We start from the raw sequence: 25,327 nt of genomic DNA on the forward strand, positions 1-25,327 counted from the left end.
AACAAGGCTCTGAAGTCCTTGCACTCTTCCAATTTCTCTCTTGGACCCCTACCCAGCCATTCTGTGAACAAGGCCAGGCTAGGCTAATGTGACCCAGTCATCCCCATTGTCCCAGCCCAGAGCCAGCCAAATATGAGACATGGGAGCAAGGCTACCCTAGACCAGCCAACCCCAAGCCAACCCACCAGCTGACCACAGACGCATGAACAAGCCCAGCTAAGATGACCCAAACCTGACCAGACTGGACCTATAGCCTCATGAGCTATAATCAATGCTTATTGCATAAGCCCTGAGCTTTGGGGTGGTTTGTTACACACCAACTGCTAACCAATACACCTGGGGATCTTATCTACCTCTCCCAATAACTCTGGGATCTTCAGAGAAATTAAACAATGGCTTTTCCTAATCATCCTACGTTTATACCATCTTTAAGTGACAGAAAATATTTGAACTCAAATCTATATAAGAAAAAAATGCTATTTTCTCAATTGCATAGGACTTTCAAAGGCTTCACCTGGCTTCTCCACTCTGCCATTTTTAAATTGCCAAAAATCAAGCAACACAAAGTACGTAAGTTCTCACAAGAGTATGTATTCACTTATATGAAGTATATACATGAGAGTGTATGATTTCACTTATATGAAGTTCTAGAAGCTCTAGAAGAGGCAAGGCCAGTTAATAGTGGGAAAAAAGTAGACCACTAGTTGCCTGGAAACAGGGAAGTGGTTGGACTGCCTAGAGGCATGAGGGTGGGGGCGATGGCAGTGTTATCTATTGCGATCGGAGCAGTAGTCACCTAGGCATGCATATTTGTCAAAGTCATCTCTACTCTTTAAATGAGTGCATTTTTATTATGTAAAAATTATACCTTCATGAAGTTGACTTTCAAAAGTTGGAAAAAAAATAAAAGTTTAAGAACTCTATACCATCTTTTTAAAGTTAAGGAGAAAAAACATTCAAAATGTTGGCAGTGCTCCCAATCTCCCAGGGCTTATTCCTCTGCCAGAGCGGTCTTGAGAGGAGGTTCTGGGTAGAGTCCTCCTCCCCACCGCCATTTCTGCAGCCAGGTGTCCCACCAAAGGCAGCTCAGTGACTCTCCTGACTGGCCTGGGTCAGACCAGCCTCGCAGACCCAGTAGTAGGGCCTCTGGCAGACGTCGTCATTCCACCTGCCGTCTGGGTGGAAGTGGGCACAGTCCTCGCCTCCGCCCAGCCCGTGCCCCTGCCAGTCGTCTGGCTGGCCTGGCTTCCAGTTCCTGAGAGGAGAAGACAACAGCAAGCTAGGAAGGGTAGGTGGAGTGGAATTCAGTTTAGGGGAGGAGAGGCTGGCAGTCAAATCCCTGGGGAGCAGCGCTGATGAAGGACATTGGCACAGAAAGCCAGAGTGCACTCACTGGAAGCCGGTCTCATAGTCTGTTCCATCCACCCACTTCCAGGCTCCTTCACGGTCACTGAGGCCCATCCAGGTGTATGCGAAGCTTAGATGTTCCTGGACAAAATTCTGGGTTGACAGAAGGGCAGTGGTGACTTCTCCCCATCCCAGCCAACTCCTTAAAGCAGATTCTCAACTTTAGATCTTCGTTAAATCAGCTGAGGAGTTTGGGGATGTTTCTCTGGATGCTCAGGCCTATTAAATCGCTGAGGGTGTGGCACAGATGACAGTCATTCTGGAAGCTCCCAGATGATTCTAATGTGAGGCCAAGATTAAGAACTATTTCCCTAAATGGGACTTGTCTTAGGAACTGAGTACCAGAATCCCTCACCTGCTCCTCCCTGGAGTTGATGACCACCAGGTGGGCGTTCTCCAGCTGGCAGTGCTTCTCAGCCTCAGCCCAGGGCATCCCAGAGCGAGAGAACCAGTAGCAGCTGTCTTGGTGCTCCACCCAGTTGATGGGGCAGCAGGTCCTTTCAGTAGAGGCTGAGTGGGAAGAAATAGAGTGGAGAGGTCGAGGCTCTGCCCATTGGGCCGTGGGCAGAAAAGCAGGGCCGGGTACTCCCCACACCTTCCTCACCATTGTTCTTGAGAGTAGCCACCTGACAGGTCAGTTTATTCAGGTCTTGCATCAGCCGCTGGACTCGCAGGAGCATTTCAGAATGAACTGGGACACACACACATGGGCAGTGGGGACAGTGGCCTAGGTGTGCTTCTGCTTAGTGTGTTCCTGGAGCTCAGATGTCCCTGCACAGGGCCAAGCCCAGGAACTTTCCTTCCTGTCCCCACCCACCCCCTATATCATGGCCAGATACAGCCATCAGATACAAATCCGCTTTGGATTCCTCCACTCCTGTTTCTCCAGCCTGCTCTCCAGAGAAAGCATGCCACTTTTTTTTTTTTTTTTTTTTTTTTGAGATGGAGTTTCACTCTTGTTGCCCAGCCTGGAGGGCAATGACGCAATCTCGGCTCACCACAACCTCCATCTCCCAGTTTCAAGCAATTCTCCTGCCTCAACCTCCCGAGTAGCTGGGATTACAGGTGCCCACCACCACACCCAGCTATTTTTTTGTATTTTTTTTTAGTACAGATGGGGTTTCACCATGTTGATCAGGCTGGTCTCGAACTCCTGACCTCGTGATCCGAAAACCTCGGCCTCCCAAAGTGCTGGGATTACAGGCGTGAGCCACCACACCCGGCCTGCATGCTGCCTTTCAAGCTGCTGGTGAAGGGGAGGGCAGGTCAGCACCAGGAGCCTGTTCCCACCCCCACCTGCGTCTGAGAGCCTAGCCTCCCAGACCCATACTTGGAGGGTCTCTCACCTGCCTGCTGTTCCTGCTTGATAACCTCCACCTCAGCTTTCAGAGACGCTATCATTTCTTCCACGCTGCTGCCTGGAGGGCATGGAGACTTCACTTAGGGGTCAACTTCCTCCTCCCTGGCCTGGCCCCAGCCCAGAGCCCCATCCAAGCCAGGCTCACCCTGGGAAGTCAGTGCCTGGATCTCAGCCACAGTGTTTGAGGTGAAGTTGCTAAAATCTGTTCTCAGGGTCACCAGGTCCCTCTGAAATTTGGAATCTAAACAGGTGGATGGGAAGGTCAGAGCTGGGATTCATCGGGTCCTCTGTGCCAGCACCGCCCCGGGCCCTCCATAAGCATTGCCTCATTAGGTCCTCACGGCAATCCAGTGGGGCAGGCACTATTATTGTCCAATATTGCCAACGAGGAAACTAAGACTCAGAGAGGTGAAGTAATTTGAGTACATAACCCAACTAATCAGTGACAGAGCCAGCAGCCATCCTATTTATGGGTCCATCAACTCTCTTCATCAGTGCCCTCACCACTGTTCCCGTCAATCACTCCATCAGTGCCTCCACCACCATTCCCATCAATCATTCCATCAGTGCCTCCACCACCATTCCCATCAATCACTCCATCAGTGCCCCCCAACCATTCCCATCAATCACTCCATCAGTGCCCCCATCACCATTCCCATCAGTCACTACATCAGTGCCCCGGACCTTCCCATCAGTCACCCCATCAGTGCCCCCATGACCATTCCCATCAATCACTGCATCAGTGCTCCCCACCACCATTCCCATCAATCACTCCATCAGTGCCCCCACCATTCCCATCAATCACTCCATCAGTGCCCCCATCACCATTCCCATCAGTCACTACATCAGTGCCCCTGACCTTCCCATCAGTCACTACATCAGTGCCCCCATGACCGCTCCCATCAATCACTGCATCAGTGCCCCCCACCACCATTCCCATCAATCACTCCATCAGTGTCTCCACCACCATTCCCATCAATCATTCCATCAGTGCCCCCCACCATTCCCATCAATCACTCCATCAGTGCCCCCCAACAATTCCCATCAATCATTCCATCAGTGCCCCCACCATTCCCGTCAATCACTCCATCAGTGCCTCCACCACCATTCCCATCAATCACTCCATCAGTGCCCCCACCATTCCCATCAATCATTCCATCAGTGCCCCCCACCATTCCCATCAATCACTCCATCAGTGCCCCCCAACAATTCCCATCAATCATTCCATCAGTGCCCCCACCATTCCCATCAATCACTCCATCAGTGCCTCCACCACCATTCCCATCAATCACTCCATCAGTGCCCCCACCATTCCCATCAATCATTCCATCAGTGCCGCCACCATTCCCATCAATCATTCCATCAGTGCCCTCCACCATTCCCATCAATCACTCCATCAGTGCCTCCACCACCATTCCCATCAATCATTCCATCAGTGCCCCCACCATTCCCATCAATCATTCCATCAGTGCCGCCACCATTCCCATCAATCACTCCATCAGTGCCCCCCACCATTCCCATCAATCACTCCATCAGTGCCCCCCAACCATTCCCATCAATCATTCCATCAGTGTCCCCCACCGTTCCCATCAATCACTCCATCAGTGCCCCCATCAGTGCTTCAGTGGACCTGTTGTGACCCCCATGACAGTTGGTAGCATTGTCCTCACCATGCCCCATTGTCATCTCCACAGCTGCCCCCAACACTGTGTCCTGCATTGCTCTTACTGCAGGCCTCACCTCTGCCCTACTGTAGCACCCCATTATTTATATTCTACCCCATTATTTATCTCTTCCCTGTCCACCCCTGTGACCCTCACTTTGGGATCCAACCACACAGATGATGACCAGCAGCAGGAGACCAAGGCCCAGGGACAGCAGGAGGAGGCCGGGCCCAGAGCGGAGACGCTGCAGGAGGGACTGGGGAGGAGGCAGCCCTGCAAGAGGAGAGGGTGTCAGGATGAGGAGGGTCCAGACATGATGGAGATGGGAGAAGGAGAGGGCCCAGGGAGCTGTCTAGTGAGGAGGGCTGGGCACAAGGGACACCAGGGGAGGGTTGGACAAGGAGGATTTTCGGATGGGGGATGCCCAGGCCTTTGACTTCAGGGACCAGCACAAGTCCTCAGTCACACAGGCCCCTCACACCCGTGGGGACCCACGTGCACACACACAGATGGGGGACGATGGCGATATGAGGGGTCCCATGGTCAGAGCTGGGGGCAAGGGCAGGAGGATACAGGGAGAGCTGGGGGCAGCCAGGCCCTTCATGGGCTTGTGCTCACCTACCTGCTGGACAGTCAGGTTCACAAATGAGTTTCCTTCCAAACCCAACTACTTATCTTCCCCTCCACCAATGTGCAGCTCTCGTCCCCACCCCACAGGGCATCAGAAGCTGGGTCCACTGTGATCCTCCCTGTCCCAGTCTTTCTGGGGACGTTGCATCCACTTCACACTAGGCCCATCGGAGGCTGGGGCCTGACCTCCTCAGAGTGGGGACCCATCCGCACACGTGGTGGAGGTACAGAAATGACAGGAGAAATCCTTCTAAACGTATAAAGAGAGCATTTTAGGAGAGTTTCCCCTTTCCTCTTACCATTTCTAACCCCTTGGACTTTCTCCTCACTCTCCAAGTCTTGGAAGTTTTCATATGTCATTGTCAAGCTTGGGCCAGCACGGCTCTGAGGTTGTCACCTGAAACGGAGGCAGGGCCGGTGCCCAGGCTGGGGCAAAGCTGGGGCATAGGAGGTTGGGACTAGGTTGGAGCCAAGGGCAGGGCTGAAGTTGAGTTGGGAGATGAGGTTCAGGTTGAGAATGGGCCCAGGGTTAAGGCTAAGACGGAAATGGGCCTGGGTTTGCAGTTGAGATAGAATTGGGGTCGAGATGAGTTTGGGAGTGAAACTGGAGGGTAACGTTGGAGCTAAATGCATTGCTAGGACTGCCCAGTGGGCCAGTAATCAGGCAGGACTGGCGATTGTGTCTCATGCTAGGATTGGGATCGGTACGCAAGTTGGAGCCATGGATGGAATTGGGGTTAAGTTTGGTGCTGAATTTGGAAATAGAATAGAATTGAGGTTCAATTTTGGCTTTGGGTTGGTGTTAAGATTCAAGTTGAATATGGAGTTGGGGTTAAAGTAGGAGCTGGGTCGGGGGCAACAGGTGTGGTGGCTCATGCCTGTAATCCCAGCACTTTGTGAGACCAAGGCAGACACATTACTTTAGGTCAGGAGTTTGAGACCAGCATGGCCAACATGGTGAAACCCCATCTCTACTAAAAATACAAAAATGAGCCGGGTGTGTGGTGCACACCTGTAATCCCAGCTACTCGGGAGGCTGAGGCAGGAGAATTGCTTGAATCCAGGAGGCTGAGGTTGCAGTGAGCGGAGATAGTGCCACTGCACTCCAGCCTGGGCGACACAGTAAGACTCAATCTCAAAAAATAATAATAATAAAGTAGGAGCCAGTGTTTGTATTGGGGTTAGGGCATGGCTGGGCTGGGGCTGAAGATAAAGCTTGAAATTGGCCCGCCATGAGGCTGAGTTTGAGTCTTAGTTTAATTTTAGTTTTATTTATTTATTTATTGAGACAGAATTTCACTCTTGTCACCCAGGCTAAAGTGCAATGAGGCCGTCTCGGCTCACTGCATCCTCCGCCTCCGGGTTCACGCGATTCTCCCACCTCAGCCTCCCAGAGTCGTAGTTTATGACAGGGGATTGTGGCTGCTGTAACCCAATCTAGAATCCAGTGAAGGGCGTAGAGTCTCAAATCTTCACATAGTAATTAAATCCCACACTGCCACCTTATATCTATTTTCATTTAGTCCCACCCAAGACCCAAAGTCCCCCTCGCCCTGCTTCCTCTGACATCCCCTGTCCCCTGGGTCTCACCGGCACCCACAGCACCATTACCTGTGGGAGGTCTGGAGGGTGTGATTCTCACGTTGGTTGTGAAGCAAGGACCAGAGTTGGGACGTCACTCAGAGTTGGAAGCGCTGTGTCCTGGAGAGCTGGGGTAGAGGTGACTGGAGTCCTGCTGGTCTTCAGTCTGAAATCCCAGGAGCCCTATCATCTGGGACACCCCATCTCCTCAACTTTCGACAGTAAATGAGAATGAACGGGGATTGGAACACACAGAGACCGTGTGTGGGTGGAGAGAGTTGGGTCTGAAGCCAGCTCTGCTCTCCTCCTCCAGGCCATGCCTACTTCCTTTTCTCTTTTTGGAGTTTCCTCATTTTTACCATCTGGGAGCAGGACTGGATAGAGGTACACAATCTGCTGTTGCTCCTCTACCCTACACTTCCTTTCACTTCCTGCCTCTACATTTCCCAGAATTGCTGTGTCTCCATCATCGCACCTCTGATCCTAGAGAAGCCCAGTCTGTGCTTTGGCTCAATGCTGGCCTGAGTCCCTGGCATCAGCATCCTCTAGGTCCCAGTCATTCAGCGGCTCAGCTCTGGCCTCACTCGTCTCACTCCACTCTGAAGGAGGGAAGGGGGTGACAGAGAATAGAACTTCTTGGCCAGAATAGGAAGGGAGAAGCCAAGGAAAACAGCAAACTTTTATTGAGTATCTAATCTGTGATGGGATTATGCCAGACACTTACCTTCCACAGACATTCCCCGCAAGCACCGGGGGAGGCATTTTGGATGACGGGCTAAGGCTCAGAGCCCAAGATCACACACAGCTTGTAAGGAGAAAGTTTGGCACCCTGCTCTGGCTCTCAGCACAGGCGCTGTCTTCATGAACAGGATTCCATTTCATCCCTTGATCCCTGCCCAGCCCCTAAGGGAGCTGCCCTGAGTCCATGCACACATCCCTTTGAGTAGGAAGGAAACTGAGTATCTTACAAGGTGGAGAAGGAGGAGAAGAAATACATTTTAGGTTATATTTTCTATGTACGTGGGGTTGTGTTCTGCTATGTGCTTTTTTTTTTTTTTTTTTTGGAGTTAACAATCTATGAGGAACATTTCTCCACATCAGTTTATAAAATGTACTTGATCTACCTGCACCTCATTTCATCATAGGCATCATAATTTATTTATTTAGCATTTCTCTATTGACAGAAACCAGAAATTTAAATTGTGTCTTTTTCTTTTCTTTTCTTTTCTTTTTTTTTTTTTTTTTTTTTTTGAGACAGAGTCTCACTCTGTCACCCAGGCTGGAGTGCAGTGGCACAATCTCGGCTCACTGCAACCTCCATCATCTCCTGGGTTCAAGCGATTCTTCTGCCTCAGCCTCCTGAGTAGCCGAGATTACAGGTGTCCACCACCATACTCAGCTAATTTTTGTATTTTTAGTAGAGATGGCGTTTCACCATGTTGGCCAGGCTGGTCTCTAACACCTGATCTCAGATGACCCGCCCACCTCAGCCTCCCAAAGTGCTGGGATTTCAGGCGTGAGCCACCACGCCCGACCAGGCTGTTTCTGGTTTTGTTTTTATTTTGTATTTGGTATTTTAATTAGTATATGTTGCAGGTTATGTTTTTGGAAGCCAAGGTTGAGGCTGAATTTGGGGTGCAAGCTATTTATGAGGGATTAGCACTTCGAACAGGAAAGTGGATGAAACGGTGCTGGGCAGAGGGAGAAGCACAGCACTTTGGAGTGTTTCAACCAAACCAACAGGGAGCTCTGGGTTCAAACAATGCCAGCCCTGGGAGCTGTCCAGCATTGGACTGCCACAGGGTCCTGTAGAGCACCACCTTCTTCAGTCACTGGCAGTCAACCCTGACATGGGTGTGACCTCGGGAAGCAGCTGTCTGCAGGTTACACTCCCCACGGTGGGTCACCACATCCTTCCTAGAAGGGGGACCTGGGTAGCTCTCTGTGTGTTTACCACAGTCTTGCAGTGTATTCACGTATTAATTTGGAGATAATCAACATTTTGACATAGATGAATCTTCCATGAAAAGAACGTGGTATTATGATATTTCTCCATTCACTCACTTTTTTTTCAGTCTGTTTCAGCGGGTTTGAAGCTTTTTTTTTTTTAAGTTCTGGGATACATGGCTGAACGTGCAGGTTTGTTACACAGATATACATGTGCCATGGTGGTTTGCTGCACCTATCAACCCATCACCTAGATTTTAAGGCCCACATGCATTAGGCATTTGTCCTAATGCTCTCCCTCCCCTTTCCTCCGACCCCCCAACAGGCCCCGGTGTGTGATGTTCCCCTCCCTGTGTCCATGTGTTCTCATTGTTCAACTCCCACTATGAGTGAGAACATGCGGTATTTGGTTTTCTGTTCCAGTGTTAGTTTGCTGAGAATGATGGTTTCCAGCTTCATCCATGTCCCTACAAAGGACATGAACTCATTCTTTTTTATGGCTGCATAGTATTCCAAGGTGTACATGTGCCACAATTTCCTTATCCAGGCTATCATTGATGGGCATTTGAGTTGGTTCCAAGTCTTTACTATTGTAAACAGTGCTGCAATAAACACATGTCCATTCACTCTTACATGTATGTATTCATCCATTTGAGTACTTATTGAGAGTCTATGGTATGCCAAGCACTTTCCTTCCTAAGAGGCAGAGTTCAGGAGTTTAAAAGTGAGCAGACAAACACGGCCTGCCTTCATAGAGTGTGCCTTCTAGTGGGTGACCAATCAACAAAATAAATGAGTAAAATACCCGTATGTCACATGGCAACAGTGCTTTGTGGGAAAAGAGCAGGGATATGAGATAGGGTCAATTTTTAATGTCCCTCAAGAATAGGGCCATTCTCACATTGCTCTAAATAAATACCTGAGACTTGGTAATTTATCAAGGAAAGGGGATTAATTGCCTCGTAGTTCTGCAGGCTGTGCAGGAAGCCTCTGCTCAGTTTCTGGGGAGTACTCAGGAAACTTGACGATTATGGTGGAAGGTGAAGGGGGAGCAGGTGCCTCACATGGTAAGAACAGGAGCAAGAGAAAGCCAGGGGATCAGATTTTAAATGACCAGATCTCGCGAGAACTCCCTCACTGTCATGAGAACAGCACCAAGGAGATGATGCTAAACCATTCATGAGAAATCCACCCCATAATCCAATTACCTCCTACCAGGCCCCACCTCCAACACTGGGGATCACAATTCAAGATGAGATTTGGGCAGGGACACAGATCCAAACCACACCAGAGTGTCAAGAAAGGCCTCACTGGGAAGGCAATATCTGAGCAAAGTTTGAAGGAGGCAAAGAAGCAAGTCACAAGGGGCTCTGGCAGGAAGAGTGATCCAGGGAGAGGGCAGAGCAGGTGTAAAGGCCCTGAGGTAGGAGAACGTCTGGTGCATATGAGGATCATCCATTTGACAGAGTTGCCAGAGATTTTATAGAGAAGTGAGTCAGGGAGGAGAAGAGTAGACAAGCGATGGGGGAAAATGTGGGCCTTGTTGGCTGTTATTAAGGATTTGTTTTTACTCTGAGTCAGAGATGCAGACTTTGAAGGGGTTGGAGCAGAGGAATGACATAACTTGACCTATATGTTAACTGTAACAGTGTGTCTTTTGTGTTATGAATTTGATATGAAGAAGAACAAGCTGGAAACGGGGGGCTAGGTAAGAAGCTGCTGTCATATCCAGGTGAGAAATGAGGTGGTCAAAAGTGTTGTGATTCTGGATATATGGTGAAGGTGGAGCAGACAGAACTTCGCCGATAAATTGCTTGCGGGTTTCATGAAAAAAATAGTTCTCCTAGTCCCCAAAATAAATTAAACATTGAGCATTTTCTATAAATTGCTGACTCCCTAGGAAAAACAAGTCTATCCCTGATGTTTGCAGTGCTGACGCCTGGGTATGTCATGACCTTTTGTGCGTATGAAAATCATGTGAGAAAAGCACTGGGTTTTGACTGATAAAAACTTGCTTGCAAAGGTAATCTTGCAGAAATTCCCTTCCAATGCCTGTTGTGGTCTTAGTTTGGATTTCTTTGTCAGGTCCTGGCAAGCAATCTTCTTGTCTTTTCCTAAACGCTTCTGTTCCTGAGACCCCTTTCACAGTTGACAATAATCATTTCCCTCTTCCACCACATTTTCTGTGAATTCTTACCCTCTCCTAGAACCTCTACTGGTCAGGAATTTTTTTTTTTTTATTTTTATTTTTTTTTCAAGCTAGGAACAAGAGAAAGCACGCTCGTGCCACCAGTTCTCCATGAGATTCTTCCAGACCATACAGAAAGACAAGTGATTGGAACATGTGAAGGTTGAAAGCAAAAGAAAACTGTCATTATTGGTAAATGACATGATTGTCTACTTTAAAAATCTAAGAGAATCAGCCCCTCCTGGATTCAAGCGATTCTCCCACCTCAGCCTCCTGAGTAGATAGGACTACAGGCATGCACCACCACACCAGTTAAATATTTTATTGTGTAGAGAACAGACCTCACGATTGTTACCCAGCCTGGTCTCAAACTCCTGGCCTCAAGCAATCCTCCCACCTCAGCCTCCCAAGGTGCTGGGATTACAGGTGTGAGCCATCATGCCCAGCCTGTGTTTTCTTTGATAATTTTTATAGTTTCAGCTTTGATGTGTGTCTATGATCATTAAGAATTATATTTTTTCATATATATACAGTTATTCCAGCACCACTTATTGAAAATACTTTTCTCCATTTAATTAACTATTTCTACCTATATAGTTGATAGAATTCATCAGAGAAGTCATCTGAAACTGGATATTTTCTTTGTTGAAAGATTTTAAATTGTGAATTTATTTGAATTCAGGTAAGTGTTCAGATTTCCTAATGCGTTTTTAGTTTTGATAATGTGTATCTTTCAAGTAATTTGTCCATTTTATTCTATTTATGGGCAAATTTGTTGGCAAAAACTTGTTCATATTATCCTTTTGATGTATGTAGGATATGTATTTATATTTTCTTTAATTCCTAACACTGGCAATTTGGGGGTTTGTTTCTTTGTTTTTGAGACAGAGTCTCACTCTGTTGCCCAGGCTGGAGTGCAGTGACATGATCTCGGTTCATGCAGCCTCTGCCTACCAGATTCAAGAGATTCTTGTGCCTCAGCCTTCCAGGCAGCTGGGATTACAGGCGTGCGCCACCCTGCCCAGCTAATTTTCGTATTTTTAGTAGAAATGGGGTTTTACTATGTTGGCCAGGCTGGTCTCAAACTCCCAACTTTAAGTGATCTGCCCACCTTGGCCTCCCAAAGTGCTGAGATTACAGGCATGAGCACTGTGTCCGGCCAACACTGGCAACTTATGTCTTCACACTTTTTTCTATCAATTTTATCAATTTTATCGATCTTTTCAGAAACAGTTTCTGGTATCATTAATTTTCCTTATTTTTGTTTGTTTGTTTATTTCATTGACTTCTGCTCTTATTTTCTTCATTTTTGTACGTTGGATATAAACATCTTTTCGTGGTCTCTTCAGGTAAAAGCTCAGATTCTTTGATTTTTGACCCTTTTTCTTTTTCTAGTTTAAGCATTGAATGTTGTACAATTTCATCTAAGCCCTGTTTGGATGTAGCATCTTCTCATTTTCACTCAGTTGAAAATATTTTATTTTCTTTTTTTTTTTTTTTTTTTGAGATGGAGTCTTGCTCTGTCGCCCAGGCTGGAGTGCAGTGGCACGACCTCTGCTCACTGCAAGCTCCGCCTCCCGGGTTTACGCCATTCTCCTGCCTCAGCCTCCCAAGTAGGTGGGACTACAGGCGCCCGCCACCAGGCCCGGCTAATTTTTTGTATTTTTAGTAGAGACGGGGTTTCACCGTGTTAGCCAGGATGGTCTCGATCTCCTGACCTCGTGATCTGCCCGCCTTGGCCTCCCAAAGTGCTGGGATTACAGGCGTGAGCCACCGCGCCTGGCCAAAAATATTTTCTAATTTACCTTATGGTTTCTTTTTTGATCCACAGGTGATTTAGAGGTGTATTGTTTAATTCCAAAATATTTGGAATTTTTTTCCACTTTTTTGTTATTGATTTAATATATTTAATATTTAATTCCATTTTGATCATAGAAAATGTATTATTTTGAGCTTTAAACATTTATCGAGGGCTTCCAGTTCCAGGTAAAATGATGGAAACACATTCCATCCTTTCTCTCCCATTGAACACAACTCTAAAATGTGGGTAGAACGTATGCATCAGCTTATTGAAAACACTGAAAACTGAATTGTAACATGTCTGTTGCAGAAAAACACCAGAATTTGAAGTACCACTGAATTGGCAGCGAGTTTACCATTTTTTCTTCTATGGTTCCCCAACCTGAGTTCAGCATGGCCAAAATTCTGGAAATGAACACTGAGGCATGGATAGAGGGAGCTCCAGGAAACCCATTCTAGGCCTGGCCTGAGGAACTCCTAACACTCACAGGAAATACAGAAATCTCCTTTGGGGTTTTTCCACCCCTTTCTTTTCTTTTTCTTTCTTTCTTTTTTTTTTTTTTTTTGAGACAGAGTCTTGCTCTGTCCAGGCTCAAGTGCAGTGGCAGGGTCTTGGCTCACTGCAACCCCCTCCTCCCAGGTTCAAGCGATTCTCCTGCCTCAGCCTCCTGAGTAGCTGGGACTACAGGCACCCGCCACCACACTGGCTAATTTTTCTATTTTTAGTAGAGACAGGGTTTCACCATGTTGGCCAGGATGGTCTGGATCTCCTGACCTTGTGATCCGCCCACCTCGGCCTCCCAAAGTATTGGGATTACAGGTGTGAGCCACCGCGCCCGGCCTCCCCCTTTCTTTTCTTGTGCCCATGTCCATGGTCAATCTCATGGCAGCAATGGCAGCAGTGGGAAAACTAGGGCCAGCAGAGGCCAAAATTCTAAGGGAGAAGAACCTTCCTCTCTGTCTAAGGGAGCTGCAGTTCTAATAAACTGAGAATGCCTTTGTACTGTTATTGTTTGTTTTTCCTCTGTGCCCTTCCTCCATTTAGACCTTTGAGTTTCTCACGGTAGAGCCAAAAAGAAGAACTGCAGGAAACCAGAGGGTACCAGGGAGATCATGAAGATATGTATGCTTGGGAAAGCTACACCATCAAGCTGTTGATGAGCTCTAGGGCTGACCACTGAGCCGTGCCTGTAAGGATCTCATCCTAATTAGCATCCTGAAGACTTTGAGATCTAAACTAATGAATTAACTACAGCTTATGCCACACACTAACTACTGAGTGGCACACAGCCATGACAGACCTAAAGAGTTCTAAAAAAAAAAAAACAGAAGAGAACATAAGATATCAAAAGGCTTTAGAACTGAACTGACGTTGGAACCATACCCTACAGAGGTGTGTTGGAACATACAGCCTCAACCTAACCAGGTCAATTGCCTGCTAAACAAAAATATCAACAGTCTCTACAGAATTTAAACAAGACCTAGAACATCATAACTTAACATTTAAAATGTTCAGAATAGGCCGGGCCCAGTGGTTCATGCCTGTAATCCCAGCACTTTGAGAGGCTGAGGTGGGTGGATCACCTGAGGTCAGGAGTTCAAGACCAGCCTGGCCAGCATGGTGAAACCCTCATCTCTACTAAAAACACAAAAATTAGCTGAGCATGGTGGCATGTGCCTATAATCAAGGTTGCAATGAGCCAAGATCACACCATTGCACTCCAGCCTGGGTGACAGGGCAAGACTCTATCTGAAAAATAAAATAAAATAAAATGTCCGGAATACAATCCAAAATCATTTGATATATAAAGAACAACTAAAAGTTTGACCTGATGGTAAAAGGCAATGCCAAGATGACAACGATGTGGAAATTCTCTGACAGACTTTAAATCAGTTATTATAAGAATGCTTGAGTGAGCAATTGATAACACTCTTGAAACAAATGTTAAAATAGAAAGCCTTGGTAAAGAAATGGAGACTACAAAGAAGAACCAAATAAAAATATTAAAACTGTCCAGGTGCAGTGGCTCATGCCTGTAATCCCAGCACTTTTGGAGCCCAAGGCAGGAGAGTCACTTGAGCCCATGAGTTCAAGACCAGCCTGGGCAACATAGTGAGACTGTCTCTACAAAAAAAAAAAAAAATTAAAAATTAGCTGGGCATGATGACATGCACCTGTAGTCCCAGCTATCGAGAAGGCTATAGTGGGAGTATTGCTTGAGGCCAGGAGGTCAAGGCTGCAGTGAGCCATGATCACACCACTGTACTCTAGCCTGTGCAACATAGCAAGACCCTGTCTCAAAAAAATTAAATAAATAGAATTTTAAAAATTAAAAAATAAAAATGTTGAAATTGAAAGGTACAATAATTGAAACAAAAAACTCAATGGTTGAACCTAGAGCAGAATGGAATAACAAAGGAGTCAGTGAATTTGAGGCTATATCAATAGACATTACCCAAGCTGAGCAACAGAGAGAGAAAAAAAAAATAGGAAAAAAAATAGTAGAGCCTCAGGGACCTGTTGCCCAATAAGAAACGATTTTTTTTTTTTTTTCTGAGACTGTCTTACTTAGTCACCCAGGCTAGAATACAGTGTGAGACTCCGTCTCAAAAAAAAAAAAAAAAGAAAGAAAAAGAAAAAGAAACACACAACAAACTCCAAACAAGCAAAAGAAAGGAAATAGCAAAGATCAGAGCAGATATCAATGAAGCTGAAAACAGAAAAACGGTAGAGAAAATCAATGAAACCGCCGGGCGCGGTGGCTCAAGCCTGTAATCCCAGCACTTTGGGAGGCCGAGACGGGCGGATCACGAGGTCAGGAGATCGAGACCATCCTGGCGAACACGGTGAAACCCCGTCTCTACTAAAGAAATACAAAAAACTAGCCGGGCGAGGTGGCGGGCGCCTGTAGTCCCAGCTACTCTGGAGGCTGAGGCCGGAGAATGGCGTGAACCCGGGAGGCGGAGCTTGCAGTGAGCTGAGATCCGGCCACTGCACTCCAGCCTGGGCTACAGAGCGAGACTCCGTCTCAAAAAAAAAAAAAAAAAAAAAAAAAAAAAAAAAAAAAAAAAAAGAAAATCAATGAAACCAAAATCTGGTTACTTGAAAAATCAATACAATGGATAAACCTCTAGCAAAACTGATGAAGAGGGAAAAAAGCAGACACCACAAAATACTATTATCAAGAATAAAAAAGGGGATTTCACTACAGACCCTGAAGAGATTACAAGGATAATAAAGGACCATTATGATTATGCACAAAATTTCAATAGTTTAAACAAAACGGAACAATGCCTCAAAAACCACTAACTACCAAAATTTACCCACGATTAAATAAATATACTGAATAGGGCTGAGCACGGTGGCTCATGCCTGTAATCCCAGCACTTTGGGAGGGCAAGGTGGGAGGATCACAAGGTCTGGAGATCGAGACCATCCTGGCTAATATGGTAAAACCTCATCTCTACTAAAAATACAAAAAAATTAGCTGGGCATGGTGGTGGGCACCTGTAATCCCAGCTACTCAGGAGGCTGAGGCAGGGGAATCGCTTGAACCCGAGAGGCGGAGGTTGCAGTGAGCCGAGATTGTGCCACTGCACTCCAGCCTGGGCAACAGAGCTAGACTCCATCTCAAATAAAAAATAAATAAATAAGTAAATAAACTGAACAGTTCTAGAACTATAAAGAAATTGATTTTAGCCAGGCACAATGGCTCACACCTGTAATCCCAGCACTTTGGGAGGCCCAGGCAGGAGGATCACTTGAACTCAGGAGTTTGAGACCAGTCTGGGCAACATGGCAAAACTCCATCACTACAAAAAAAGAAAATACAAAAATTAGCCAGGTGTGGCGGGGTGCACCTGTGGGCCCAGCTACTCTGGAGGCTGAGGTGGGAAGGTGACCACAGCTGTACACCCACCAGCTGTACACTCACTGCAGAAAGTCGAGGCTGCAGTGAGCCATCATTGCACCACTGACCTCCAGTCGAGGTGACAGAGGCACTGTCTCACAAAAAAAAAAAAAAAAAGGAAAGAAATTGAATCCATAGTTTAAAACCTTCCAAAACAGAAATCACCAGCCCAGATGGCTTAACTAGCGAATTCTACCACACATTTAAAGATGAAGTAACACCAATTCTATGCAATCTCTTCCAGAAAATAGAAGAGGGACCACTTCCTAACTCATTTGATTAGGCTCACATTTGCTCTGATCCTGAAAGCAGACAAAGGTAATAAAAGAAAAGAAAACTACAGACCAATATCTGTCATGAACATAGACATAAAAGTCTCAACAAAATATTAGCAATTGGAACCTAGCAATACATAAAAGGATAATACACTATAATTAAGTAGGGCTTATCTAAGGCCTGAAAGGCTGGTTCAATATTCAGAAATCAATAATGTAATCCAGCATATTAACAATCTAAGAAGAAAAGTCATAAAATTGTATCAACTCATGCAGAGAAGGCATTAGACAAAATTCAATACCCATTTTTGATTTTTTAAAATACTCTTAGTACACTAGGAATAGAAGGAAAGTTCCCCAATCTGATAAAGGGCATCATGTACTAATATATCATTCATTGTTATTCAATAGACTTTTTTTTGGATTTTTCTTCCTATACATTCAGCTATTGAAAACAGTTTTAATTTCAGGTCTCAAAAATCCAGCCCAGACTAAAGCAAACTTTTTTTTTTTTTTTTTGAGACGGAGCCTCACTCTGTCGCCCAGGCTGGAGTGCAGTGGCACGATCTCGGTTCACTGCAAGCTCCACCTCCCGGGTTCACGCCATTCTCCTGCTTCAGCCTCCCGAGTAGCTGGGACTACAGGCACCTGCCACCATGCCCGGCTAATATTTTTGTATTTTTAGTAGAGACGGGGTTTCACCGTGTTAGCCAGGATGGTCTCGATCTCCTGACCTCGTGATCTGCCTGCCTCGACCTCCCAAAGTGCTGGGATTAGAGGCGTGAGTCACTGTGCCCGGCTGATTTTATTCTTAACACTCAGCACCGCTGTCTGTCTGTCGGAGGGCCGCCCTCATGCAGCTACAGAGGCAGGAAGTCTCGGAACCGATGTCAGCCTGTGACTGTTGCCTGAGGTGCGAGCACTACAGCTCCCCGTTCCTAATGGGGGCGGCTCTGAGATGTGACCTACACTGTTTCCAATGCTCCCCAGCGGGATTGAGGCATAGTTACACCACCACCACCACCACCACCAAGGCAAGACTTGCCTTCAAGCACTTCCTGATTAATTCCTTTCACAAGAACCCACCTCTCACAGCGAGCTTCTATGGCAGGCACGCTTGCCTTCCTTCCCTTCCTCTTGCTGCTTCCCCGTTCTCCTGTCCGGTTCTCCTAAGATCACTTTCTAATGAATCGCTTTCACAAGAATCATCTCGGGGACTGCCCAAGAGAAGCCAGGACTGGAGTCTCGGGCTGTTCTGTTCCTCCTTTCTCTTTCTTTTCCTCTTCTCAGTACTCCTTAAGGGCTGGGGCAAGGGAGAGAAGAATGCAAGGAAACCAGGCCTGTCATCTGTGCTAGTGTAGCAGTCAAGGAGGTCTTCACAGCAAGCATCCAACACTGGCCTTTCATGAGGTCTATCGGGGGTGCCCAGAGACCCCCGACAGATCTTCTGTGACACAGCCGTTCACCACCAGTTCCTGCCCAGATGGAAACTGTACACCCACCACCTCTTTCAGCCTCGCTCTGCCATGCAGTCCTCTTGGGCAGGGTCCTTCCTAGTTGGCTCAAGCCTGACATCCATGGAGTTGCCTCGGCTCACAGGTTCTCTGACGTTCTTATGCTGCCGACTACCAAGTGTAGCCTGATCAACTGGTGGACGGGGCGGCTCCAGCCCGGGTATTTGCCTTCAGACTTCTCCTGTCAAGAAGCAGAGATGAGTCTGTTCCTTCACAACTGCCACAAAACTCCTGAGGACACAGCCATAGCCTCCACTAAAACTCTTCTTGCCCCTCTCAGATAGCATTCCACAGTGGTCCCAGTGGTGTCTGCATCTTATAAGGCTACCATCAGGCCTGGTAGGGAGATGCTCGTCTTATCCCCTGGGAGACAACCACTATCTCTACAAACAGTTCCCTTGGGACTCTATTATCTCACTGATAAAGGTATAAAGAAGCATTCCCCTTCCTGTGGAGGGAAAAACTGTTGATTCCCTGGCTACATCGAAGAATTCCCTTGAAGCCTGGCACAGTGGCTCACGCCTGTAATCCCAGCACTTTGGGAGGCTGAGGCGGGTGGATCACTTGAGGTCAGGAGTTTGAGATCAGCCAGGCCAACATGGTGAAACCCTGTCTCTACTAAAAACACAAAAAGGAGCCAGGCATGATGGCGGGTGCCTGTAATACCAGCTACCTGGGAGACTGAGGCAGGAGAATCACTTGAACTTGAGAGGTGGAGGTTGCAGTGAGCTGAGATCGCGCTACTGTACTCCAGCCTGGGTGACAGAGCAAGACTCCGTCTCACAAAACAAACAAAAGTTAAAAAAAATGAATTCCCTTGAAACAATCTCCTTAAATCCCCATTCATCTTTTCATAGCCTGGGAAGAGTGGTGGTGATTATCTTGCGTCTCTTAATTAGTCCTGCCTCGATGCATCCAGCTTATCTCTGTTTTAAATGGCCACTTACCAGCAATCACTCTTGGCTTTGGGAATCTAGCCACATTTCTATAAAAACAGGAAAAGTGTCATTTAACCTCCCTATTTCTTGTGGTCATGTCACTTTTCTCGGTTCCTTAATTGGGCTTACCAAGATATTATTTACCATATTAGTCTTTTTGGAAATGGGTTTTTGTTAAGAGGATAACATGACAAGCTACAGACTTGGAGAAAATATTTGCAAACCACATATCCAACAGAGGGTTAGTACCTAGAATATATAATGAATTATCAAAACTTGACAGTAAAAAAACAAACAATCTCAATTAGAAAATGGGCAGAAAGCTGGGCACAGTGACTCATGCCTGTAATCCCAGCACTTTGGGAGGTCAAGGCAGGCGGATCACCTAAGGTCAGGAGTTCAAGACCAGCCTGGCCAACATAGCAAAACCCTGTCTGTACTAAAATACAAAAATGAGCCGGGCATGGTGGCAGGCACCTGTAATCCCAGCTACTCAGGAGGCTGAGGCAGGAGAATCACTTGACCCTGGGAGGTGGAGGTTGTGGTAGCTGAGATCGCACCACTGCACTCCAGCCTGGGTGACAAAGCAAGACTTTCTCCCAAAAAGAAAAAGAAAAGAAAAGAAAAGAAAATGGACAGAAGACATGAAGAGACATTTTACCAAAGAGGATATGCAGATGGAAAATAAGCACATGAATGAAGGTACCACCTCATTAGCTGCCACAGAAACGCAAATTAGAACCACAGTAACGTATCGCTTTATATCTATCCAAAGAGCCAAAACTTTCAAATACTGACAACCAGATGCAGGTGAGGAAGTGGGCACACCGGATCATTTATACATTGCTGGTGGGAATATCAAATGGTACAACCGCTCTGTGAAAACAGTTTGGCAGTTTCTTTTAAAAGTAAACATGCACCCACTACATGACCCAGAAATTGCACTCTTGGGCATTTCTCTCAGAGAAATAAAAATGTGTGTTCACACAAAAACTTCACGTGAATATTCACAGCAGCCGTATTTGCAACAGCCAAAGACCGGAAACAGCCCAGATGTCCTTCAATGAGTAAATGGCTAAACGAACTGTGGCACATCCATCGATACCACAGAACAGCGCTCAGCAACAGAAAGAAACGAACCATTGACACGTGCAACAACTTGTAAGAATCTCCGGGGAATTACGTTGAGTTTAAAAAGTCAATTCCATGGCCAGGCATGGTGGCTCACGCCTGTAATCCCAGCACTTTGGGAGGCCTAGGCAGGTGGATCACGAGCTCAGGAGTTCAAGACCAGCCTGGGCAAGATAGTGAAACCCCGTCTCTACTAAAAATACAAAAATTAGCTGGGTGTGGTGGTGGGTGCCTGTAATCCCAGCTATTCAGGAGGCTGAGGCAGAAAATTGCTTGAACCCGGGAGGCGGAGGTTGCAGTGAGCAGAGAGAGTGCCACTGTACTCAAGCCTGGCGACAGAGCGAGACTCCCTGTCTAAAAAAAAAAAGCCAATTCCAGGCCGGGCATCGTGGCTCATGCCTGCAATCCCAGCACTTTGGGAGGCCGAGGCAGGCAGATCACCTGAGGTGAGGAGTTTGAGGCCAGCCTGGGCAACATGGTGAAACTCTGTCTCTACTAAAAATACAAAATTGGCCAGGCATGGTGGTGGGCGCCTGTAATCCCAGCTACTCAGGAAGCTGAGGCAGGAGAATCACTTGAACTCAGGAGGCAGAGGTTGCAGTGAGCCGAGATCACACCATTGCACTCCAGTCTGGGCAACAGGGTAAGAGTCTGTCTTAAAAAAAAAAGGAAAAAAGAAAAGAAAGAAAAGAAAAGAAAAAGCAAACGACTTTGTAATATGCAGAAGTAAACAGTGAGTATGCAGGGAAAAAAAGAGGCAAAAATGCGTTTTACAGGAATTTTGAAAGATTAATTATTAAAATATTATAGGACTGGCGCAGTGGCTCACACTGTCACCTATGGAAAGTATCCGAGTTACCGGTGGTGATCCTTACAGGTCTGTAGCAACCTCATTTCTTGCCTCCTCAGAAGAAAGAATTTGACTGAGGGGCATAAGGCAGAAGGAGAGACCAAGGCAAGTTTCAGAGAAGGAGTGGAAGTTTATTTTAAAAGGCCCTAGAACAAGAAAGAAAGGAAAGGAAAGTACATTTGGAAGAGACCCAAGCAGGCTACTTGAAGGACAAGCTCGACGTTTAACCTTGATCCGAGGACTCCAGGCTGGCCCCTTTCCCATGATTCTTCCCACAGGCTGGCTGCCCACCTTACCCTTGGGAGGTGAGCATGTGCAGCGAGTCTAGGAAATTGTACATACACCCATCTGAGGCTTTCCTCCCTTTTCCAGTGGCGTGCCCCCAGAAGGTCATACTCTGCCATTTTGTTTCTTTTATTTTCCTTTTTTTCTTTTTTTGAGACAGTCTCGCTCTGTCGCCCAGGCTGGAGTGCAGTGGTGCCATCTCAGCTCACTGCAACCTCCGCCTCCCAGGTTCAAGCAAGTCTCCTGCCTCAGACTCCCGAGTAGCTGGGACTACAGGCACCCACCACACCTGGCTAAATTTTTTTTTTTTTTTTTTTTTGAGACGGAGTCTCACTCTGTTGCCCAGGCTGGAGTGCAGTGGTGTGATCTTGGCTCACTGCAAGCTCCGCCTCCCGGGTTCACGCCATTGTCCTGCCTCAGCCTCCCGAGTAGCTGGGACTACAGGTGCCCGCCACCACGCCTGGCTAATTTTTGTATTTTTAGTAAAGACGGGATTTCACCATGTTAGCCAGGATGGTCTCAATCTCCTGACCTTGTGATCCGCCTGCCTCAGCCTCCGAAAATCCTGGGATTACAGGCGTGAGCCACCGCGCCCGGCCTAATTTTTTTATTTTTAGTAGAGACAGGGGTTTTCCCCATATTGACCAGGCTGGTCTCGAACTCCTAACCTCGTGATCCGCCTGCCTTGGCCTCCCAAAGTGCTGGGATTACAGGCGTGAGCCACCGCGCCCAGCTCATTTTGTCTCTTAACGTGGGTGCCCGGGAAGTTGCTTCTCCCTGGAATCTGCATTCAGTCGACACTTCAGTGCAACAGGTGTTGTCCCTCAGGAAATGGCCTCTCCCTGACACCAGCTACCAATTTATCACTTTTAGAGAGGCGATGTGATCATTGCCGAACCATCACCCAACATTCCTAGTGGGTGGGAAAGCCCCCTCCTGCCTGCTCATGCCTATCTACCTGTAACAACACCTGGAAACCCAGCACTTTGGGAGGCTGAGGCAGGTGGATCACTTGAGCGCAGGAGTTTGAGACCAGGAGGCTCAAACTGGTCTTGAACCAGAAGGCCTTCTGGTCTTGAACCCAGTTTAGTGAGACCTTGTCATTATAAAAAAATGTAAAAACTAGCCAGGCGTGGTGGGATGCACCTATAGTCCCAGCTACTTGGGAGGCTGAAGTGGAAGGATCACTTGAGCCCAGGTGTTTGAGGCTGCGGAGAGCCATGATCATGCCACTGCACTCCAGCCTGGGCGACAGAGCGAGACTTTGTCTCAAAAATATATGTATAGATGTGTGTGTGTTTATACACATATATATGTATATGTACACACACAATTTATATATATGTATATATAAAATAGCATTTTCTAGATTCTGTGATGTTTCTGGTAGCTTTCTGCTTTTGAAATTTGTGATTTTTTAAATTTAAATAAATGGTAATTTTTATGCTTAATTTTATATGCATAATTTTGTAATTGTTCTTACAGAGGGCTCCCCAAAATTGTGTACACCTCAGGCCCCATAAAACTTGGAATCACTTCTCTGGCTCTAGGAAAAAGTACATCAAATACAACTAAAATACTGATTATATGACTGGTTTGCACATCTGGAAAAATCATATTGTCAAGCTTTTTATAGTTCAGGAAGACTCAGCAATAAGTTCAAAGAATATGAGGCAAAGTTTTTAAATGGAACACTGATAAATTTCAGAAGAAAGGAGAGTTGTGCAAGAAAGGAAGTGTAATCAGATTATAGTAGTTGATTCAGCAGTAACAATATTGACACAGATACAACTGATACAAATTTTAAAGTAGTATTTAAATACAAACTGTAGACTACCTGGGAAGATTTTACCTCGTTTACATGATGGCGACTAAATAATGTCTACAATTGATACAAAGATGAAATATCAGTTCGTGTGTCTTACTTAGAACTGCAGATGTCAGTACTAAAGAAACAGCTAGAACCACTGAAAGCAGTTTCTCCAGGCAGTAAGAGGAGCTAAAGGGGGCAGGTCAAGTAACCTATAGCCCTATAAAACTTCTAGTCTTACAGACTTTATACTTCTAGTTTTATAGATTTTATAAAACTTCTAATTTTCTATAAAAATTCTAGTCCTAGAAAACTTTAGAGTTTTATTACTTCCATAATTTATTTTTTGAGAAAGGATCTCGCTCTCTTACCCAGGCTGCAGTGTAGTGGCGCAGTCATATCTTACTGCAACTTCAATTTCCCGGGCTCAAACTATCCCCCCATCTCAGCCTCCCAAGCAGCTGGGACTGCAGGCATGAACCACCACCTCCAGCTGGGGTGTGTGTGTGTGTGTGTGTGTGTGCGCACGCGCTCAGGCGATCCACCACCTCAGCCTCTCAAAATGCTAAGATTACAGGCGTGAGCCACTGCGCCCAGCCTATTTTCACGATTTTTTTTTTTTTTTTTTTTTTTTTGAGGCAGAGTCTCGCTCTGTCGCCCAGGCTGGAGTGAAGGGGCGCGATCTTGGCTCACTGCAAGCTCCGCCTCCCGGGTCCACACCATTCTGCTGCCTCAGCCTCCCGAGTAGCTGGGACTGCAGGCGCCTGCCACCATGCCAGGCTAATTTTTTGTATTTTTAGTAGAGACGGGGTTTCACCGTGGTCTTGATCTTCTGACCTCATGATCCGCCCGCCTCCGCCTCCCAAAGTGCTGGGATTACAGGCATGAGCCACCACACCCGGCCTACGATTTTTTAAATTTAATCCCAATCCTGTACATTTTGAAGGGGCAATCCTAGAAAATGTTGCAACTGAAAACTTGACCTATCACAAGGTTATGAGCAAAAAATTACTTGGAAACATTCTATGTGAAAACAAAGAAACAAAAGTGGTAACTACTTGCCCCCGCAGGGAATGATGACATAATGTATCCTACATCCCTACTTGGAATTCTCTACAGCTGCTAAATCCAAGGAGGTAAAACCTGCCAGGTAATGGCATAGATTAGATTAATATCCACCAGACACTGCGAAGCGCAACAGGCACTATGTAGTGACATAATATTGCATCTACTCATGCACACAGGAAGGGCTCTGGCAGGGGACATAGGAAAGAGCTGACTCTGGGGAGATGAGGGAGGACTGAGAGGACACTCGTGTGTGTGTGTGTGTGTGTGTGTGTGTGTGTGTGTGTGTGTGTGATTTAAAACATTTTTTACTAATAGAATGTATTACTTCTATAATTTAAAAATTAAAAAATATGGGGCCAGGCCCGGTGGCTCATGCCTGTAATCTCAGCACTTTGGGAGGCAGAGGCGGGCAGATCACCTGAGGTCAGGAGTTCGAGATCAGCCTGGCCAACATAGCGAAACCCTGTTTCTACTAAAAATACAAAAATTAGCTGGGCATGGTGGCGCACGCCTGTAATCCCAGCTACTCGGGAGGCTGAGGCAGAAAAATCACCTGAACCCAGGAGGTGGAGGTTGCAGTGAGCGGCGACCGCACCACTGCATTCCAGTCTGGGCAACAGAGCAAGACTCCATAATTAATTAATTAATAAAGGATGAACAATCTTTTTAAGGTCAGTTTCAGAATGTTCTTGGAGCGGGAATTTTGTCCACTGTGGAGACTGTTGGGGACACCCTGTGTTGGAGATATGTCTAGATCTGCTTGGGGAAAAAGAGAGAGAGCTGTGGTGGTAAGAAAGCGACTTACCCATCCTCCTCTTCATGACCATCTTCCTTGAAGGCTGAGAGTGGAGCTGGGGTGTGCCCTGCGACCCAGTCTGGGGAGAACCCAACGGCAGAGAAAGATGCTTCCTTTGGGAGCCCTGGGAGCCAGGCGGACCCTCCAGCCACAGCCCAGCTGACCCCTTTCC

At 46.6% G+C, this 25,327-nt stretch overlaps 1 protein-coding gene across 6 annotated transcripts; it reads right to left on the reverse strand.

Annotated features, from left to right (window-relative positions):
• Positions 1-824: 824 nt before the first annotated feature.
• On the reverse strand, positions 825-23,805 carry CLEC10A (C-type lectin domain containing 10A). Of its 6 annotated transcripts, XM_077970172.1 has the most exons (13): positions 23,663-23,805; positions 18,266-18,458; positions 17,850-18,066; positions 7,367-7,554; positions 6,673-6,854; positions 5,361-5,458; positions 4,588-4,704; positions 2,913-3,008; positions 2,754-2,825; positions 2,012-2,098; positions 1,763-1,917; positions 1,394-1,500; positions 825-1,255 (listed from the first exon to the last, which is right to left on the reverse strand). In XM_077970172.1, the coding sequence occupies exons 6-13, from the start codon at positions 5,419-5,421 to the stop codon at positions 1,087-1,089; spliced, it is 864 nt and encodes a 287-aa protein (XP_077826298.1). In that variant the 5' UTR covers positions 5,422-5,458; positions 6,673-6,854; positions 7,367-7,554; positions 17,850-18,066; positions 18,266-18,458; positions 23,663-23,805; the 3' UTR covers positions 825-1,086. The 6 variants fall into 6 exon arrangements, with proteins under 6 accessions (XP_077826298.1, XP_077826297.1, XP_077826299.1 ...); XM_077970171.1 differs by lacking the exon at positions 7,367-7,554 and having other exon boundaries at positions 17,850-18,458; XM_077970173.1 differs by lacking the exons at positions 7,367-7,554; positions 18,266-18,458; positions 23,663-23,805 and having other exon boundaries at positions 6,673-6,808; positions 17,850-18,039.
• Positions 23,806-25,327: the final 1,522 nt, after the last annotated feature.

This window comes from Macaca mulatta, chromosome 16 (genome assembly GCF_049350105.2).
Source record: "Macaca mulatta isolate MMU2019108-1 chromosome 16, T2T-MMU8v2.0, whole genome shotgun sequence".
Classification (NCBI taxonomy): domain Eukaryota; kingdom Metazoa; phylum Chordata; class Mammalia; order Primates; family Cercopithecidae; genus Macaca; species Macaca mulatta.

Coding starts and splice junctions, on each gene's coding strand:
- CLEC10A (XM_077970170.1), bottom strand. CDS start 5,421: ATGACATATGAAAACTTCCAAGACTTGGAGAGTGAGGAGAAAGTCCAA. Junction 1,501..1,762: donor TCAACTCCAGGGAGGAGCAG/GTGAGGGATTCT, acceptor CTGTCAACCCAG/AATTTTGTCCAGGAACATCT. Junction 1,256..1,393: donor GACTATGAGACCGGCTTCCA/GTGAGTGCACTC, acceptor TTCTCCTCTCAG/GAACTGGAAGCCAGGCCAGC.